At 29.5% G+C, this 20,870-nt stretch overlaps 1 protein-coding gene across 1 annotated transcript in view; it reads right to left on the reverse strand.

Annotated features, from left to right (window-relative positions):
* The window catches only part of LOTGIDRAFT_181288 (hypothetical protein), a 32,740-nt gene extending 13,761 nt beyond the window's left edge, over positions 1–18,979 (reverse strand). The window contains exons 1-3 of the mRNA XM_009045747.1: positions 18,892–18,979; positions 15,542–15,630; positions 8,105–8,250 (exon numbers count right to left, since the gene is read on the reverse strand). Coding sequence (XP_009043995.1) covers positions 8,105–8,250; positions 15,542–15,613 — 218 coding nt within the window. The 5' untranslated portion in view covers positions 15,614–15,630; positions 18,892–18,979. The remainder of the gene's footprint in view (positions 1–8,104; positions 8,251–15,541; positions 15,631–18,891) is intronic.
* Positions 18,980–20,870: the final 1,891 nt, after the last annotated feature.

A 20,870-nucleotide genomic window follows, 5' to 3' on the forward strand; every position in this document is an offset into this window, starting at 1 on the left:
AGCATTTGAATTTGCATTTGCATAGAGTCTGCTACAAGAGTGAAAAGAGTCTGATAAAGTCCCTCATGTTTATCTTGAAAGTTTCTTTTGTGTCGTATGATGTACAGTCACAAGAAATTCACCTAAATTCTTTGAGAAACTGTGTTGACTATGACCTAATCATTAATATTGTATAAAGAATGGCAAAAACACAGTTACATAAACACATAAATATATAAGAATGTCAGCAATACTGATAGTAAGAACTATTTTAAACATAGATTAAATATTGACCTTTAATATCATCTATTCAATCATATAATATAATGCTATCTAATCTAAAGTAAACAATATCTTTGGATGGATCTACTCTACTGGTAAAATTATTAGAGGCAATAAGTTAAGCTCCAAATGTGCTCATTTAAATTTCTAAGGTCTTTGTCTTGCAGTGAATATGTTAAAGCAAGCTCTGCTTTAGATATATGAACACACATGAAATATGCACAATGCAACAACAAAACAAACTAGAGTCTGATATCATATTGTTCTCCGACAATATTTTGTCATTTTATACACATTTTAGGCCAAGTGTCTTTATCAGCAGGACACTTCCCTAATCCTTTAAAGCTAAGTCAGAGATCAGATTTCAGAAAAATTTAAAAAGGCTATACATACACAGTCTCTAGTCCAGTTATAAACATCCACATTTCAAAATACACATCAACAGATTTAAACGCTAATGGAACCTCATGAAGTATTCGGGAAAGCGAATGAAAAGGAGAGAAAGATGATGGTATTGAAATAAGATCTAGAGAGAGAGAAATAAATAGCACTTGATCAATAGAATCAATAAGAGAAGTTTACTATGTAAAAATACTGGTATATAGTCGACTGGTAGATATAGCATTTCATAACATAGGAGACTCTCAGACAGTCTCTGTGAAACACACTTCAAAATTTCTTAAGTCTGAGTCAAGAAATCATGTCAAATGTTGTCTAAGGATGAAACTAAAATGTCTGTAAGTCGTATCAAATGAACCTCTTGATATTTTATTTTACCCTGTTTACTACATTCAGAACAGTATTTGTTAAAATCATACATTCAGTTTAATGAATGGAATGCTTAGATTCTGTAGATGAAACAATAACATACCATAATATCAAACTTTCTGAGGCACAATTTTGCTGAAAACAGAAAGTCATTTTATATATATATTTCTATTTATTGTCCACCTGTCAACAACATCTCTCAAATTGAAAAGAAGGAATCTACATACCAATAGTCCTTTAAATTCTACAACAGATTTTCATGTCCAAATGCCCAACAGTTTCCTGACTAAATCAAGCAAAAGACCAAAACCATCTAAATGTAGTTAAGACTTGTAAACAAGTTAGCCTACTAAGTGTTCAATTATGATTGTCCTGCAGTGTTTTTAGTTCCTGTCTACCTTATTATTTACAGTAATTTCCTCCTGCCAACTACATATTATTACAGTCTATAAATACAATCTACAGAAACTTTTCTTTCTACAATCTGATCAAAACATACGTCATAGTTAGCCTTTTACTTCAACTTTCAAAATATAAGTTAGATATATATAGCTACTATCAGATACCACTATCAGATGTACAATGATTTAGGGAATCAAGTTGGTTCACTAAGTTTGAAACTGTTTTAATAAAGCTATGTGATCAACACCAACCTAACTAAAACTTGACTAATTGCTTATTGCCTACTAATGTTGAAGCATGTTGCAAGACAGATATGTTTGGTTTTCAAGGCTGAAGCATGTGTCCGGCCAGACATGTTTGGTGTTCAAGCCAGCAATACTTTATTCCAAAAATTTCAGTTTTAGAAAACAACGATCATTTGTTAAAAGAGAAACGTATTGTTTTTATTACATAAACCAATATCCATGCATTAATCTGTAGTCAAATGATGAACTACAAGCTCCAAGATACCAAATCCATTTTTCTGAGAAACTAAATAAAGGAAATTGTACTTCTCATTTCACATTCTAAATTAAAAGCATAGCAATTCCATATACCATATGTTTCTTTCCTATATTTTCTCAATTTATAAATCATTAAAAACATACCTAAAGTTGAACTGAAATACTGTGACCCAGATAAAGAAGCACAGGCTATTATTCATATAGTTAAAATTTATTTCAAAAAGTGCACAATGGTTATCCAGAGGTCTTGCAATAGACTATATATCTATCTTGTGTCCCTTTCACATTTATAACACATTAGCTATTTTTACAAGTTAAAAATCATGAAAATATACCTACAGTTTTTATTGTGGATTATAACAAATCAATAAAACTATAAAAACACCCAATTTAAATCCATTCCATCACCTATATATCCTTTATTTACATAAAAAATATTCACATTTCAATTTGGTAAGATATTAATGTCAGTTACAATAGGATATGCATTTCAGTGTTAAGCCTATACTCCTTGTTTCAGTTGTCAAAATAATGACATCTATATTTCATCTGTACATGACCTATCAACCTCAGCTATATAAAGGTAAGGTCATATCATATACCTTCAGGGCAATATGTAATATGTCCTCATAAATAACAATAGAGCTCCAATCATACAATTTATAAACACAAGAAATCACATTTTTTTAAATTTTACTTTATTGGTAGATCAGAAAGGATTATATCAAGCACATTTCATCAGTCTTAGTGTGTTTACTTGTCATATTCAACTGGCATCTATTCAGCTAGTCTGTGACAAAATAACTCCCATAATACATGGACAGAAAACAGTAACACCTAAAAAAGCATTTGAGCCATATGCCATCAAAGCAATGCAATTTGTTTTACAAGTTAAACCATCTGTTAAATTTGAGATTTAACAAAACTCTTTCTGATATTCAACAAAATACATACTGATAACTTCTGATTACAAAATGATACAAACAAACTATTTTACCTTTCAACCAAATACATTGATTGATTCTGAAAAAGTATTTCTTTATTTCTTATTTTGAAATTCTTGGAGACAAGAAAAACTAATGGAATAACATAAACAAGAACAAATATTCATATTTCCAATAAACCTATAAATCAACAATGAAGGACTGAAAACACAGGAACAAAAGAAAACAATATTCAAGAGAATCAATATTTTCTAATCAAAATAACTTTTCTTATCAAAATAACAACTTTAATCAAGGGTTTTTTGTCTAGTGTAATATCAATAGGAAATTGTCAGCCTATAGTTCCACAGTCAAAGCTATTACCTATTATTTAAATAAGTAAAGTTTGATAACTTTTACATATATTGTATTATTACATTATTTAATGATTACTCTGCCTATAAATGTTGTTATTTTTCAATTGCTTTGTCCTTGTTTCCTGCATTCCAAAGGAATTGTGTAATTGTTCTTTATATTGTCCATATGTCTTTACAGCTAAATATTTTTGTGGTTCTAAATCATAAAATGAAAAAAAAATGTACATGATTTTATAAAGTTCAAAGCAAGAATCACCTGCTATAAAATCTAATAGTTGGTTATGAATCAATTTTATCATTGTAAGTTTAACATCATAATTACAATTTTCAGAAATGCACAACACTTACCATAATATCACAATATTAACAGCGAAAAGTAATCCAGAATCAAAATTCAATACCAATGGTTTCAGTGTTTAATATATGTAAATGATATGTAGAAGTTTGACTATAAATAGCAACATAATTTACATTATATAGCCTGAAGAGGGTGTCACTCTCTCTTATTAACTTTACCACAAATATTGTAATGTGAGGAAATATGACTTGACTAAACGTTGCCTACTACATAATTAATATTGAATAATTAGCTTGATTGGATAAATTATATTGAGTCTCAATAATCACAAGACTACAATACTATAAAGGGTGGTGCCTGATATACTAGACTTTCAAATTTTCACCAAATCTTTTAATAATTGATAGAATGTGATTTATAACCTTATGCATTGTATTGGGTTTGGTAACACTTGAAATTCAAAGTTTTTCCCAAATTAGTTTTGTTTTCAAAAGCTAAGAAGATGTAATTATAGAATTTCTCTTGATATTTTTCTTTGCCCAGATGTGGTAATAAAAATATGGGCACATGTGTTATAAGATATATATATAAAATTATGTAGGAGTATAACAATTATTAAATATACACCTGAGGTCATCTTAAAAAAATATATTGAACATTATCAAAATAAACTGGTGGGTTGAAATTTTAAGATCTTTTTCAAAATGTTTTTTCATCTTTAATTCCAAAGTTAAAAAAACTCCTGGGAAATTAATTTTTTCCTAGCCTAGTGCCATATAAGTAAGTGGTTTTAAACATTTTGTAACAGGCAGAAATTGAGTGTTCAGTCAACAAATACCACCAGAAACTTACAAATAACCAGATACAGAATTTGTTAAGCAACCAAACAGTATCATATTGGCTTTAGGAGAAATATTCAGTTATAACTAGTAGTCAAACTATACAGCTATAACTAGTAGTCCAACCATACAATAATAGCTAGTAGTCAAATTACACAATAATAACTAGTAGTCAAACCATACAATAATAGCTAGTAGTCAAACTACACAATAATAACTAGTAGTCAAACTATACAGTTATAACTAGTTGTCAAATTACACAATAATAACTAGTAGTCAAACTATACAGTTATAACTAGTAGTCAAACTACACAATAATAACTAGTAGTCAAACTATACAATAATAACTAGTAGTCAAACTATACAGTTATAACTAGTAGTCAAATTACACAATAATAACTAGTAGTCAAACTATACAGCTATAACTAGTAGTCAAACTATACAGTAATGACTAGTAGGCAAACTCTACAGTTATAACTAGTAGTCAAACTACACAATAATAACTAGTAGTCAAACTATACAATAATACCTAGTAGTCAAACTATACAGTTATAACTAGTAGTCAAATTACACAATAATAACTAGTAGTCAAACTATACAGCTATAACTAGTAGTCAAACTATACAGTAATGATTTAGTGAAAGTCAAAATATTCAGCAATGATTATAACAAACTTTCATAATGTTGAATATCTACTTATTAATCTTTGAGCCTTAAATGAATGGTTTTATGATAATTTCCAACTTAATTACAATATCAGTAAATAAATGATTCTAAACTAATATATACCAATTACCAACAAACAACTAATGAAAGAAACAAACAGAAGACTAGTTAGTTTTATCTATGGTCACAAAATAACCTTTATGAAGAATTAAGAAAATAACTGACCAATTAAACTGATAACTAGATCCATTAGGTAAATGCTAAGTCAGTAATTGCTTTCCCACTTACTGGTTTTACATGGAATGAGTTTAATTCTCAAGACTCAAGGGTCAAGGATAAAGGACATTGACCGATTCCACATTAATCAATTGATAAGTATATACATGTAGTTTCCATAATTCCCAATGCCAATGGTGACATGTAAAGAGATTTCTTCTAATTTGAACTTATTATAAAACAAACAAAATGTTATGAAACCTATCGAAGGTCATATTTTCTAACACAATGAGTTTGAAATCATGATTTTTGGACAAATAGGTCTTAAATAATCCTTTGGTCAATAAAACTCACATTAACATTAAAATCCTACTGATCTTTAGGCAGTAATGGCTTCAATTGATCGAAATTATAGAATTTTCTGACAGAAAATTTTAAGATTTTTAAACCTCTAAAGGGGCATTCTGCTTTTTTCGTAAAACATTTTCATTATCAAAAACGTTGTACATTATACCTGGAATTATTTCTTAAGTATATTTCTATAGATTTTGATTTATAGTTTACACAAATTTGAGCAAACAAAATTTTCAACGCATTGTCCCTTTAATCATTGATAATATTAAGATATTATTCAGATTTCTTCCTAAATTTTTGTTTACAATACAAAAATAGACCTGTTAATCTATATTAAGAGATATGTCCTCCCTCTGATGGTCACTAATTCAATAGAGTTGATAGTATATCCAACTCTAGGAAAAGACAAGAAATTACCCCATCTTTAGAATGGAAATAGACCATTGCCTACTCCTACAAGGTAATTAAGAATTAGTCAGTTGATTAACTATTATCATTACTATATAGTCAATATAATGATTATTATCTGGTGTTTATTGATCAACAGTCATTTTATATTCACATCCTATATTTACTAAATCTGACTTGGTTATTTAATTCTTTTCTTCAAAACACACATTTGACCTCATACTGGTTCAACAAGAAAAAAAATGGCCATCGTAATACCCCAAAATTGTAATGGCAGCCAAGTCGTCCGGGAGGTGATAATAGACAATTACACCAAATATTATCTAAATCAGTCCAGAATGTTTTTCTTTTGAGGTTTTTATGAACTAAACATTGAACAATAAAGAACATGTTTCTAAAAACAAGGGCAATAACCCATTACAATTTTTTGCTTTTTAATAGGGTTCATCCTTGGCTGATTCCACCAAGTTTCTATAAAATCTGTCGAGAATTGTGCCTTCTTGACCTTTCACAAATTAAAAACTCAATGCGTTTTCAAGAACAAGGGCAATAACTCATACTTGATATTTTTCGATTTGTTTGATTTTCAATAGACTTCATCCTTAAGTGATAACAAACCAATTGATAGGTCTAACCTTTCACCTCGGCCTGTGCTTTCGTAACTTCAATTATATTTTGTTGTTACAACCACACTTACCTAAAAATATTACTAACAAAGAGTTGTTAAATAATCAGGATATTGAAAACTGCAGAAATCCCTTAATAGTTTTGTAATATTCTGGAAAATATGTTAGTGTTCTTATGATGGTGTTTCTTAGCTAAACTGAAACTTCTGGACTCTTGTCTTTTAACATTTCTTTTTGTTTTTTGCTTAAGTAACATTTTTTACTAGAAATTTTATGAACATCAAATAACTTTTAACATCAATTATCATTAATATTGCTATTGTAAAATGATTTAATTATATCATGAATGTTATCAAGAAGATCTAAATAATTCATTTATTCCACCTACTAGATTTTACAAATAAAAAATCAACAGGAGAAATCTAAAAGGATTCCTCAAGTTAATATATAACTTGTAAGTTACATTGGATCCTCATGAATCATATATCAACCAGTATAACAAATTTAGATGATTCAATTCCATGCACTTTAGCAATTCTATCCAGGTCATCTTTCAGAAAATCAAATCTTTATTTTTCACTTCTGTCATGATTTTAAAACTGGATACAAGTTCACATCCATGTCAGAATAGAAGTAATGGACCAATTTTACAATAAAAGCTTATATTACTTTTCAGATAAATATACCAAATAAATACATAATCTACATCAACTCTCTGTATGAGATACTGTGTTCCAGTGAGTCTTGGCTTTGTCATCATGAGTATTTCAATTGTCATAGTGCTTGAACATTTGTATATAATCATCATTGCACTCAGATATCAGTGTGTCTGTATCAGACACTAGGGTTGTTGAGAAGAAAACTCAATCTATTTAGTAGACAATGGAGGGGAAGATACTCAATAACAAGTTATTACAGAAAATAATTAACTGGAACTGTCAGGATGCCCAAAGCTAGTATAAAATACGTTTAGAAATCCACTTTACATTTAATAACAGTAATTTTCTAACACGTTTTAGAGAGTATTGTTCCTAAAATAAATGTCATTTTATACTGGGTGTCTATAATACTGTCATTTAGTATATCTTAAATTGAGAGAAGGGAAACAGCTGACCACTCAATAACAACTATTGTGTCTGAATCTTATCTAGTCAACTTATTAAGGGGAAAAATGAGCTACAGGTGCCCGCACACCACAACAATCACAATTGTGTGTAGTTGCAATAAAGAATGGTGGTCATGAGAACTGAACACAATTTCAGCTATCTGTATAACTTTTACATATCACCTGTAGATATTTACTATAGAATCATTAGTGAAAATGAAAGAAACTGAAAGTGATGCAGTCTAAACTTCCACATAACATTTTTTTAACATGGTAGAGAATCAAACGTTGTATTCTCAATTCTGAAATTAAACTCTATCAGCAAATATACTCTTGCCTGAGAGTAAAATGGACTTACTTTTCAGATAAAATAGGTGTAGTTATAAGTTTCTGTATAAAATCATCTAAACCTTCTCTTCGTTGTTTGATAAATTCTGGATCTAAATTACCAAATATTTTCTTTCCTGGCAGTCTCAGATTGGAATCAGGATTGATCTTCTTAATCTGAAATACATACAAAAATCATCCTAAAAACTCATTGATATGGCAACATATCCAAAACCAAGACGACTCTATACTCAATTTACAGGTATACTATGGGGTAGGCCTTGTTTCAAAAGTAATATACAGGTTGCATACTCAGAAATGAAATGACGCCCAACAACAACACAAATCACATATCACCTATTCCTTGAAATTCCCAACTGCTAAAATAATATATGAATAGCCTTAAATTAACTTTTAACTTACAATGGACAGTTCCTCATATAACACTGTAGGGTACCAAAACTAACAATAGTAAATTATTACCTACCCAGGTCAGCAAAATACAGTTTATATACATTATAATTAAGAATGAAACAGATGTGTTATTATGATCATTATGATAAAGCCTGACCAACCTACATGAAATTTAAATACATTAAAAGCAGCATTAAATTTCTATCAAAAAATTACTTGCATGATTTCATTTCACAGTAACATGTGTATTACTACAGAGACAAGCGGTTGCCAAGCAAGATACGCCCACTTACCCAAAAATATTAGTATATTGAGGGTTGTGGCTTTCATTAATGTGTCAAATCAAACCTATATTCAAAACTTACACATCAAATGGAATAAAATTCATAAACACAGACACAAACTGTTGCCTTTATTACGTTCACAATCCACTTGTAAGTATTTTCAGTAAGCTAAATGTCGAAACTTTATATATTTATATTTGAACTTGTCCAAGATCTTATTACTATAATCAATAATAAAATAATATTTCTTTAAAATCAGACAAAATTATGGCCTCATTCCCGTTTATAAGCTAATGTAGGAGTATAAAAATGTATTGTTTACAGTTTTTATTTCAATGCACAGCATCTCCAATCAACTGCTTTTCTTTTTTTTTAACTTTGAATCCTTATATGATAAGAATATCCCAGACTTTATAAGGAGACTTTAAGGAACTATATTAACTTAACAGTCCAAGGAAAAAAATATTTCAATACTCAGCTTTCTCATTCATTCTCTTATCTAATAAACAAATTTTATGCAATTAACAGATCTGAAGTTGAGAATTGTTAAAATAGTGCTCAATACATTAAATGTAGCGTGAAATATAAATCTATGAATAGAAGTATGTATATAAATATTAAAATCAATGTATTTGTACATGTTCTTAAATCATATATTTTGTGACACAATTAAAATCTAACTGTCTTGTAATCTTTCTTATTGTCTAGACAATTTAACTTATAAATAAACTTAAAGGATGCAGGTTAAAACTCATAAATGTCATTTGTCAGACTTTACCAACACGTTCTAAGAATTATTCTACCTCAGACACAGAAGCAAATCATGTAAAATTAATGAGCTTATATATCATATTATGCTCAATACTGGAGAGTCAATTTTATATACAATTTATGATTTTGTTAATGAAAAGCCATTTACTTAATTCCAAGAGGTTTCTATATATTCACAAAGTAGGTGATATATTACTACATTAATTTTGAGTTCAATGGAGGCAAGATACTTGTAGCTTTACATGCAATTAATTATGATTTAGGATCAGGGTTGTAGAAACAGTGGTGGTTGGTGCTGGTTGGCAGCAGCTTCACCAATCTGTACTACAATAACAATAACTCAGGCTTTGATCACTACACTTTGCACTTTTAATCTGTCAGTTGATTTCTTCAAGCTAGACCCTGTTAAGGATCATTAGATTTTCAAAAGTTTTGAAATGTGGATTATTCATGTACATCCAAGACAATCTGTGTTATTGAATTACCAATCCAGGGAAATGATTAAATCAATGACTACTTGGTGTGATCAATTAATTATTAATGTCAATTAAGGCCATCCTACCTATACTGAATCCAATTCTAAACTTGTCTTAGGCAATGTACTATTATCCTATTGTAGTTTTGATAAACCTAATGAACTAAAACTTTTGCTAAACAAATGAATTAAATACCACACCTGAATGACAAAAGATATTTCTACAATTAACAAGAATGTATGGTTTATTTCCTTCTTTTATACTTTGCTTATTTCTTTAAGAATATTTATTTGTTTGCAACTTCCCTTTTTAGTTCAATAGTTCAGTTTTTTAACCAACTCAATAGGTGTCCTATTATCATGAGATACATTCATTTAAAAAATACTAAATGTTAAAATATAATAAGATAATGATCATAAAACAACATTAAATTTAGAAAAGCTCAAAATAAACCAAATCAAAATAGATTGAACATATTCGATTTATGATTAACGGACACATCTAATTAGACACTAGGATTATCCCTTAACCCTAATTCCAGTTCTTTTCTGAAACTATAATCTTAGTTTGAATGCATTGTTGCAACTTCTCATGACTTACAAATGTACATCAATCTGAAAACTGAAACTTTATTCATCTGAAAAGTAAATACTATTTGCTGAAAGAATTGTGTTTCCATGGAGTTCAATCCCTTCACAACAATATTTCCAAATTCAGGTGTCAAAGAAAAAAGAAACAAGTATATTTTATTAAGATAACAACTTAGGTTTGTAGAGATCCTGTCTACTACCAGGTCCTTGGTCAAATGTCTTGGCATCAGTCTTTCCTGGATTATCTGTACCCATTTACAGCTGGGTCGACTGGAATTATGATAAAAGATAACAATATTTAAGTTCATTGGAATTTCAAATGGTGACCAAGATTTGCAAATATATGAAACAAATAAAGATGATGTAGAAATCTTGTTTGTAAAATGATATTCAAATGAACTCTCAATTCTCTTAATATAGCATCAAATTTTCAGCTTTATATCAAAGAAATCTATTTATCTATTAATCTGATTTATCCATCATCATGCCAATTACTTTCAGATGAACTTCACTAAAAAAATCTATTCAAAAGTCATACATACACTTTCTGTTAATGGTGATTAATACCTTTTATAAGTACCATAATAGTCCAAAACATTAAATTTACATTGTATCGAGTATTTAAATGAATATACTGCTATAAACAGCTTTCTCCCTCTTTCTATATCTATATAAATCTACCATACCTTCACCATATGTTATTAAACATTGCCTTTACGTCAGACTCTATTTTATATAAATACCTACTCTCATTAAATAAATATACTTTTTTAAAGTGACCAAACTATTCTAAACATTCATATCATAATCTAATATATCTGTATCAGACATAATATTGAAAGTAAATATCTAGCACAATCATGGAATTATTGGCATAAACGATTACTCTCAAGGTCATTCACACTAGCTTTTCCCCTTTTACTCTCTCTCAAGACTGGGGTGTCCAATGAGAAATAAACATTCAAAACCTCCAAAGCAACTAAAGTGGCTGTTTATTTCAGAAATATCTGTATCAATAATAGTTAATTTTTCAGTTATGCCTGGATAATAGGTTAATGACTTTGTTTCTACTGTAAAGTTTTAATGATGAAATGAGCACCTGTGCATTTCAATCAAATAACTAAATATTCACAAAGTTGTTTTATAACATGGAATACTCCTACACATAAATCTAATAAAACATTTTTATGTACCGTACTCTATCTGATAACTAACTTGCATACAGTGTGAGACAAAAAAATTAGCAACTGACTTTTTTTTTACCTACATACCATTATTCTCATTTCAAACAGATAGCTACGGTAACATTTGGATTAAACTAAAACTAAATGATAACTGGTAAGCTTTCTGAAAAGTTGAAAAACTCAAATGTAGGGTGACATCAGGTGTTACACATTGGCCAGTAACCGAGTGCAACCTCATGGACTTAAACTTCTGTCTCATATTGGAAGACAATTTATAATGTAAAGAGACAAACTTTTTCAGAAAAAGGAAGACATCATTAAATGATGATCACTTCTTTATGTCTAAATAATCTGATATTAAATATCAAATATGAATTTTCATCAATAGGCAGTGCTAACATAATAGACTGAATGGTATAACCACTGACAGTTACCCGACAATTACCCATCACAACATCAATTCATTCATATGGGGATGTGAGGTGATCATTTCGCACAATCAAACTTTTGATATATGACAACATCCTCTAAGCACGAACCTTAAGTCATATTAAGCTAAGACTAAGATGACACAGGCACTGACCATAAAAAATGGATGCAATGAATCGTCTAGCAGAATAATCTTTAATTAATATATGAGCTTTAATATGATATAAACCTCAAGTGACATCTTATACACAAAACATGTTTCTAGGAGAAATAAATAAAATTTATTCAAAAGGACCCAGAGAAAACCACCAAAGTAAACATTTTACTGGATTTGATTTACTCTAAATGAAGTCTGATTTCTACTGCTTTAAGTTATCTTTCCTAGACTTCAAGCTAATTTAGATAATTTAAATAGCGAAAATGATTTATTATTTTATGTTATTTACAAGAGGTACTTTGTTAAATTGCCAACAACTTTATGCAATAAATTTGAAATGTCATATAAAACAAGTCATGTTTAGTTTTTTAAAAAATATAATTTTTATGTAAAAGATCATTGATAATAACCATGTAGTTCAATGTTTATAAATATATAATGGTTCTTACTTTAAAAAACATTCATGCTAATCAACGTTACAAGTAATTTGAATATAAAATTGAATATAGTATAATTCATGATGATAGAAAATAAAATCATGAGACACTAATGCCCCTAGCAAACTGACGTCAATGCATTTTTAAAAAAAATCTAAGTTTCTCTGAGTAAACAACCAGCTCGTACAATAAAATGCAATGATAATTTGAATGACTGACATCTGAAGAATGTCAATAATACTTCACTCTCAGTTAGCAGATTAAATTATTACTCATCAAATAGTATTGTTTACAGAAGAGTTTAAGTCCTCTACAATTCTTCAATTCAGCAAGAAAGCAGAATGAGACATAAGCTAAAACCATAAGTTTGCTACAGGCCGTGATCTTCACAGTTGGAAATTGAAAAAGAGCAGACTAATTTTTCCCCATTGTACACTTCATGGTCTAGTCCATCGTCATTAAAATTCTCTTTTCATTTACACTTCATTTATTTAACCTATTGTTATAGATCTATAGATTGTCATGGTTTTTTTTAGCTTTTATCATGTGAACCCTGTTTTAAACGACAGATCTTCAGCACTTGCTACATTTGGGAAGTCTCGGTTCCCTGGCTTTGTTTGAGCAGCAACATGGAAACAGTTCTATTGCAATGATCTCCTGAAATGAGTATTTCCAATCAGAATCAAACAAAAAAAATTCACATATTACATTAACTATTAGACTGTGCATACAAGATATATAATAATAATATAGCTAGGTATAGGACTAGAAAATAAAGTAAATATTTACAACCTACATTATAATACTGAGTTGCTTTATCATGTCATTCCCCTTTAAAATCCTTAACTTAACATTATCACATGATCTTGACCTTGATTTCAATATTCTTATAGATAACAACAACTTATTCAGGTGTTCATCTTGATAAAACAACACCATTTCAAACAAACAATGACACACATACATCAAGTGTTCAGACTATGAGAATTATGCTACTGGCACATGAACAGTCTTTGTCGCTGATTTTTGTCGCCAACTCGAATCTTGACTAAAATCTCAAATGTACCCACTCTTCCACAACAAGATTATTGCCTTGCCAACAGGGTTTATAATATCAAACCAGTTTGATGCCGATAATGTTGTTGTCTGCAAGACAAAGCACTATCATCTAATCATATTCATTTTCTTTTCAATTGAATGATATTCATGAGATTATTGACATATTGGAAAACGACCAACTGTATATTTTTGAAGCCGGTTGCTGGAACCCTTATCGTGGCAAAAATCATTCTACTAGACCAATTGACTACTTATATCTGCCCTAGCACAGTTTCCTTTCAAACACACCAAGTGATACTTTTGATTACTAGCCAAAGAAAGTGTTTTATGACAGTAAAATATCATTATGTATTTATGAAAGTAATTATTTTCAATAATGTTCAAATATTTATCTTGAGAATTCACCAAATTGATTGTAGGATGTATATCTACAATTATGGATTTGGTGATGTCATAAGACTAAAAAGAAAACCATTGAGGATCAAAATAGAACTACTTTTCCATTTCTAAGACACATATAGAATATACAAAATTGAGAAAACAACGTAATACAAAAAACACTATACTTCTAAAATTAAAAATGAGGCCATTAGCAAACTTCATTTCAAAAACCTTTGTACCCCTTTAGTATATATGGTTTGATATGAGCCTACAATCTCAAAATAACTGGTAAGTAGGACGTAAAACTCCATTCATTTCATTTCATTTCAAAATATCTGGTAACTAGGAGGGATTTAAACTTTACCACAATAGATCACCAATTGTTTTCAAAATAACACGATTTATTCCTGTAAGTTAACATAGTCTCAGAATCATTATTCCATTTTATGCTATTATTATAATAGTGTACAATAAATATAATAATATTCATAACTTACATAAGAATTGAGGTGATGTTGGACTGACCTAGCTTGTATGACCTGGTCACTAGCTATCATTGACCTTTATTATACAATCTACAATTAATACATCTACCTTGATCCAATTCTAATATCATTTTATAATCTTTGAACATTCTAATTCACAATACTATTTCCAGAAAAGTTTTTTCCCTTGCTCAACATGCAAATAATATTGGGCCCAATCCATGTCAATGAGTACTCTACTCTTTAAATTACAGACTTATGGATGGGTCTCACCTAGTATCAAGTCAAGAAAAATAAACCTTAATTCTTTGGTATTTTTGATACAAAAGCTCTATTTGATTGTAAAGATGAAATTAATTATACCAGATACTCCTCAATGTTAATATCTTGGTCATTTGAATGAATGAATATTATGTCCTATAAGTATTTATATTTGCACTAGAATACTGGAATTTATTGTACATATGTCTTTAATCTACACAGTGCACATTTTTTGTATCAGACTTTGACATAGACTCAAACTGTCTCTTTACATCATACTATATTAACTTATTGTATAGTTTTCAATTTTAACCAAGTAATTAACTCTACAACCTTAAGAACCAAAAAACTGCACACATACAAAATAATAATAGAATTAATGAATGAAATGAACTGAAATTAGAATGAAATAACTGAGTATGAATGAAACATCTGAGTATGAATTAACATCTGAGTATGAATAAACATCTGAGTATGAATTAACATCTGGGTATGAATGAAACAACTGAGTATGAATTAACATCTGGATATAGATGAAACATCTGTGTATGAATGAAACATCTGAGTATGAATGAAACATCTGAGTATGAATGAAATATAGATGTTTATCATAGTTTGAAATCTGATAACTTTTAAATAGTCAAGTTTTTATGCATTGGAGAATTTTGAATTTTGAAATTTAAAGCCTGGTTTTCCCGTAATTGAGTAAAAAAACGTACCATGCTCATTGTAACTTTCATTACTTCCTGTAATTGATGCATAAGCATAAACAAGAATAATTTCAATAAGGTCAATCATACAGTTTCAAACTCATTTTATGTTTCATATCAGTGGAGTCTCATATCTATGAAATATAACTATCAAATACCGTATAAGAGTCAGTAAGTCTGAAACTACCTATATAAATAATATGTGTAATATAAGGTAAAAGGTTAGTGAGGTTTTCATCCTGCTTTCTCTATGTTGTAAAACTCATTAGTCCAATGATGTATGGTTGTGTCAAAAGTCATCTCTAGCTTGTTAAAATCAGAGAGGAAATGGCTGTAATTACATCTACTGTTATAGTCCAGAATCAAATCTGAGAATGTCATTTTACTTCATTTAATTCATGACTCTATTTTGTAAATATACAAATTGTAAATAGCATTAAGATTCTCAAATGTATATCATTTTTCTCTTTATGAATAATTCAACTCAAATTGAACTGTAGTGTCTTCCAAAGTGGTTGCATAAGTTTGTTTTTTATTGAATCAAAAACAACTCTGTTAGGTTCATTAAAAATCAAGTGTTATATCAGCTGTGCCAATACCTATTTATGAAAACCACCCTACTCCTTCTATCTCTTCAACATGAATAAATTTCATATCTATCAAGACACAATAGGAATCTCATGACCATAAATGAAACATGGAAAATACAGGATTATAGTAAAAACATTACACTTACTATTACCATAGAGAATAAAACTTAGTCCTCTTAGTCAACTCTTATAAACCAAAATGTAAAATATCAAAGTTGACGGTAGATTTAATTGAAAGAGAAGTCTATTTGTTATAAAAAAGGATAATATAATCTTACACTTCAACTCAGCAGAAAACAACATCAACAGTCTGACATTCAACTGATCTTCAAATCTAACATCATTAACATATAGTATAGGATATACCTGTAACTTACAAAATATACTCTATATTAAACTCACTATGGTGAGGATTATGTCATCAAGTTAAAAGTTAGATTTCCTATTCAGCTAAAGAAAGAATTTGTGGAATGAATTGAATATAAGAATGAAGGCTCACATTGAAATGAATTTAGGTAAGAAGACTGGTAATGCAAAACAGTGTGAAGCAATGTTTATATCAAGTCAACACCTCCCAAACTAAACAGATGCACATAACTTTCTTGTCCTTGTCTTTAAAAAATTGAATATTTCTTATATTGATTGAAATTGACCTTGAACTTGATAAATAATAAACAAGTTCATACACCTTTGCATGTGTGATCTGACAGATTAACTTCAAAGTCCGAACCATATTGGAACAAGAGGCAACCACAAAATAAACCATGATTTTGCACAATATCCTGGCTAGGTGACAAGACTATAGGGGCTTATTTAAAGTGTTACTAACAATTTCACATAAAAATTTACCCAATGTGAGTTTAAATGAGTTATTTTACATGTCTTATTCAAAACATTCTAAATTGTAAATAAGATTAAGATTATTGAAGCTAGTGTATATGCTCATTACTGCTCTAATGTGAGAATTCAATGGCAGGTATTTAATCATTTTCTAGATAATAGGTAACCTAATGTCTGCATTATTCAGTTGTATTTATTTATTTCAAATAAGAATAATGAAATTTCATTGATTAGCCATAACAATCTTAAAGATGCAGATGTGAGCAGTACAAGATACAAATTGATTCCAATATTTAGAGACTTTCACAAACAAGTAAACAAAATTCATCAACATTCCGTGAAATTAACAGTGTTAACACCAGTTGAAACTTGTCTAGGAGATTTCCCTCATGGTATATAATGAATTTCAAGATTCAAATATATTTCTGTATCTGCAGTGTAACCTGTTATCAAATCGACTTTGATCCTAAGTTATGAAATATGAACTTGACCAATAGATAGAAGATAGAACTGAGTTTCAGCAATCTATATCTCATTTCATAATCTAAATTCTGACAAGTAGTTTCCCACTAATCAACAAAAATATAGTTCATCAATTTAGATGTCACCAAAAATATTAGTACATCCTAGAAGTGAGAACAGTCTAAATCAGGCCTTTGCAACCTACGGCCCGCAATTGCTCTTGTCACTATCGGTGTGGCCCGCAGATTGTTGCTACCTAATCAGATATCGAAACCCGTTATATACGCGCTGTTATATTAAAGTATGACGTCAAAATGAATCTAACTAATCAAATCGTTAACGAGGTCTGACCTCGTGTGAAACAGTGATTTTACGTCAAATATGTCTGTTATTTGCAATGCACATTGAAATACGTTATGGAATAAATGCATGTTTCTCATTGTTAATTCCATGATTTATTGATGGTTGTTTACGTGGCCCACAGCCTACACGCATCCCTCAAATATGGCCCACCCTTGCAGAAAGGTTGCACAGGCCTGGTCTAAATTGGTAAGGAATGCTTTTTATCTTTTAAAGGAGAACCAGTCATCAGATTATAAATCTGAAAAATGATTTTGATAAACACTTTACAAGTCATTTTGATCAGAAGACAAGCACCCACTACCACAATGAGATCACTGAATTCAAAATAAGCAGACATACTTAGACAAATTTCGATGGTTTTGAAAGGAAGCATCCCCATACAGAAAGATAAACCCTTTACAAGGTTCTAAAGGAACCTTGCATTGATATTTCCTGAATTATGGGTCCACTAGAATAATAAAAAAATATTCAATGTAATTTACAAGTGTTGTGTGTAAATCATGAAGAACAAATTGGTTAATCCTTATGACTTTATAGACAATAAATACCACACATCTCTATTCTACAAAACAAACATGTACAATCTAATCTTCAAACATAAACAGCTATTAATAATTAGGCTTAATGCCAGTGATGCAATTGCTGGCCATTATTCTTAGATTATATGTACCTACTCCATCAAACAGATATTCAGATTCCAAAAGACATGGTTCTTCAAGCAGTATATATCTACATCATAATAATATCAAATATTATTCAATACATGCCAACTAATCATGTCTATAAATTATCAATTATCTCAACATTAATGAGATAAAAATCATTACTGACTATGGTGATCTCTCAGAATGGAATACCACATTGACAATCACCAACTTAAAGCCAGTGCATAAAACAGTGTGCAAGGCAATTAATGAAAATTAACTTACCTTTTCAAATAGAGAGTGGAATTCATTGTATCTTCTGAATATAAACCAGGATTTTCCTTCAGCATTGACAACCACTTTATAGACCTGTAGGGGAAAGATATGATGTATAATCTCCAGAAAACGGTATCTTGATTTGCATTTTTTCTTCAGCCTTTTCCCCATCATTTATCCTCCAACTAATTAATTCAAATTCGCACATTTGTCAACAATTTCTAATTCAATTTATTATTCTATGACTTGTTGAAAGTTAGTGATGAATGATATGACATTTTTTCAGTTTATCTCATGTTGATGAATGAAATGTTGGTTAAATCTTCTGACATAATGATTATTTTCTACCAGATGTCATAGTACAATAATATTTTCAAATTCTCATCAGCAGTTTATAATATCAGGGACATTTATCTATATTAACAACTTTTATAAACTTTATTGGAATGTTTCTTGATGTCTTATGAAAAAGCTACACGAAGCTAACAGTCACATTCAGTCTTTTCTACCTCATTTATCAATTCCTAAAAAAACACTCAGAAAGAAATTCCATTATTTCACAGAATGAATTTTTTTTGTTGTATTCAGACAACAACCTGTGTTCTGATCACTGGTACAGTGAATGTTGATGTTAATAGAGAATAGCAATAAGTAAAGTAATGTAACTGTGACTGGTCAGGTTTCCAGATATGTTAATTCAATTATCTCAATGTTGTAATCATATTGATCATCACATTACACTTAGTTTATAGTTCATGAACCCTCTAGTTCTAGGTCTGTAGTATTAACCCTGGTATTAGTGTATTTCTTCTTAATAACTATATTGTCAATCAATGTCAACAACATCAGAGACATTTTCTACAGCTAACCATAACATAGTACTGAGAAACTTTAAAATACACACATTATTTTCTTTAAATTTCATCTTTTTAGTGCTTTCATTCCCACAGTTCCAAAATATTAATCAATACAAGATATTGGAGCAATCCATGAATCATGGAATTCTCCTCATTGAATTTTGTTTTTAAACATAAACAGAAATAAACAACCTAAAACTCTCTTAGGACTGAAGTGACACTTTGATAAGTTTTAATTCTCTGAAGCAATCTTTTCATGTCAGGTCTACTTAACATGGAAATTCTTCAAAATGTTATGTAATAATAATTTGAAATGTTCTGTTGAACTCTGAATTATTCCAAGCAGAAATGTATTAAAAGCTACACCAGAAATATCCAATTCAAGAGTAATCGCATGGAACACGCACATAAACCAATATTATATTGAACAGTATGGTTGTCTCTAGTCAATAGAAAAGTTGGCAATAAAAGGAAATATTGGAAATCTTCATCAAGTTCCTGTCTTACGTCAAATGTAAGCCAAAATCAATTGTTTGGTATTACCTTGTCACCTTATATTGTCATCATTATTATATTATATTGAATATAGTTTATTAAAGTGACTCTATTGTTGTTTCTTTAATACAAACTAGTGAATACAGCCTTTAACAAGTACACATACTATATATAAAAAATCTGAGTAATGGATGCATATGAGGCTTTAGATGACTCTTTATCTATTTTTTTCAATTATGTATTTCTAATCCTCACAGTTATTTTAACTTTGGATCATGCTACAGTTTAAGAACATCTCCTTGATGGTTTCATGTTAGGAGATGGCCAATTTTGTTTGAAAAGGTTGAAAAATTGAAGCCTGTTGCACCTAATTGTTCTTTGTTTTACAGTGTGTGTTATTGGTGGTATTAATTAGTAGGAGGTATATATATATAGATATAATATTAAACAATTTCATTTTTTAAATTTTCCAGATAATATCAATAAAAACTGTTCATTCACATCTATTTTGAATTTACCATCGTGTCTTCATCAGCCTAAAGCATAAGGTTTTTGGTATTTTACTTTAAGGATTCTTTCTTCTACCAAATTTCTTATAAATATAAAGATAACACAGTGAAAATGAATACTTA

The sequence above is a fragment of the Lottia gigantea genome (genome assembly GCF_000327385.1).
Source record: "Lottia gigantea unplaced genomic scaffold LOTGIsca_1, whole genome shotgun sequence".
In the NCBI taxonomy this organism is placed as follows: Eukaryota; Metazoa; Mollusca; class Gastropoda; family Lottiidae; genus Lottia; species Lottia gigantea.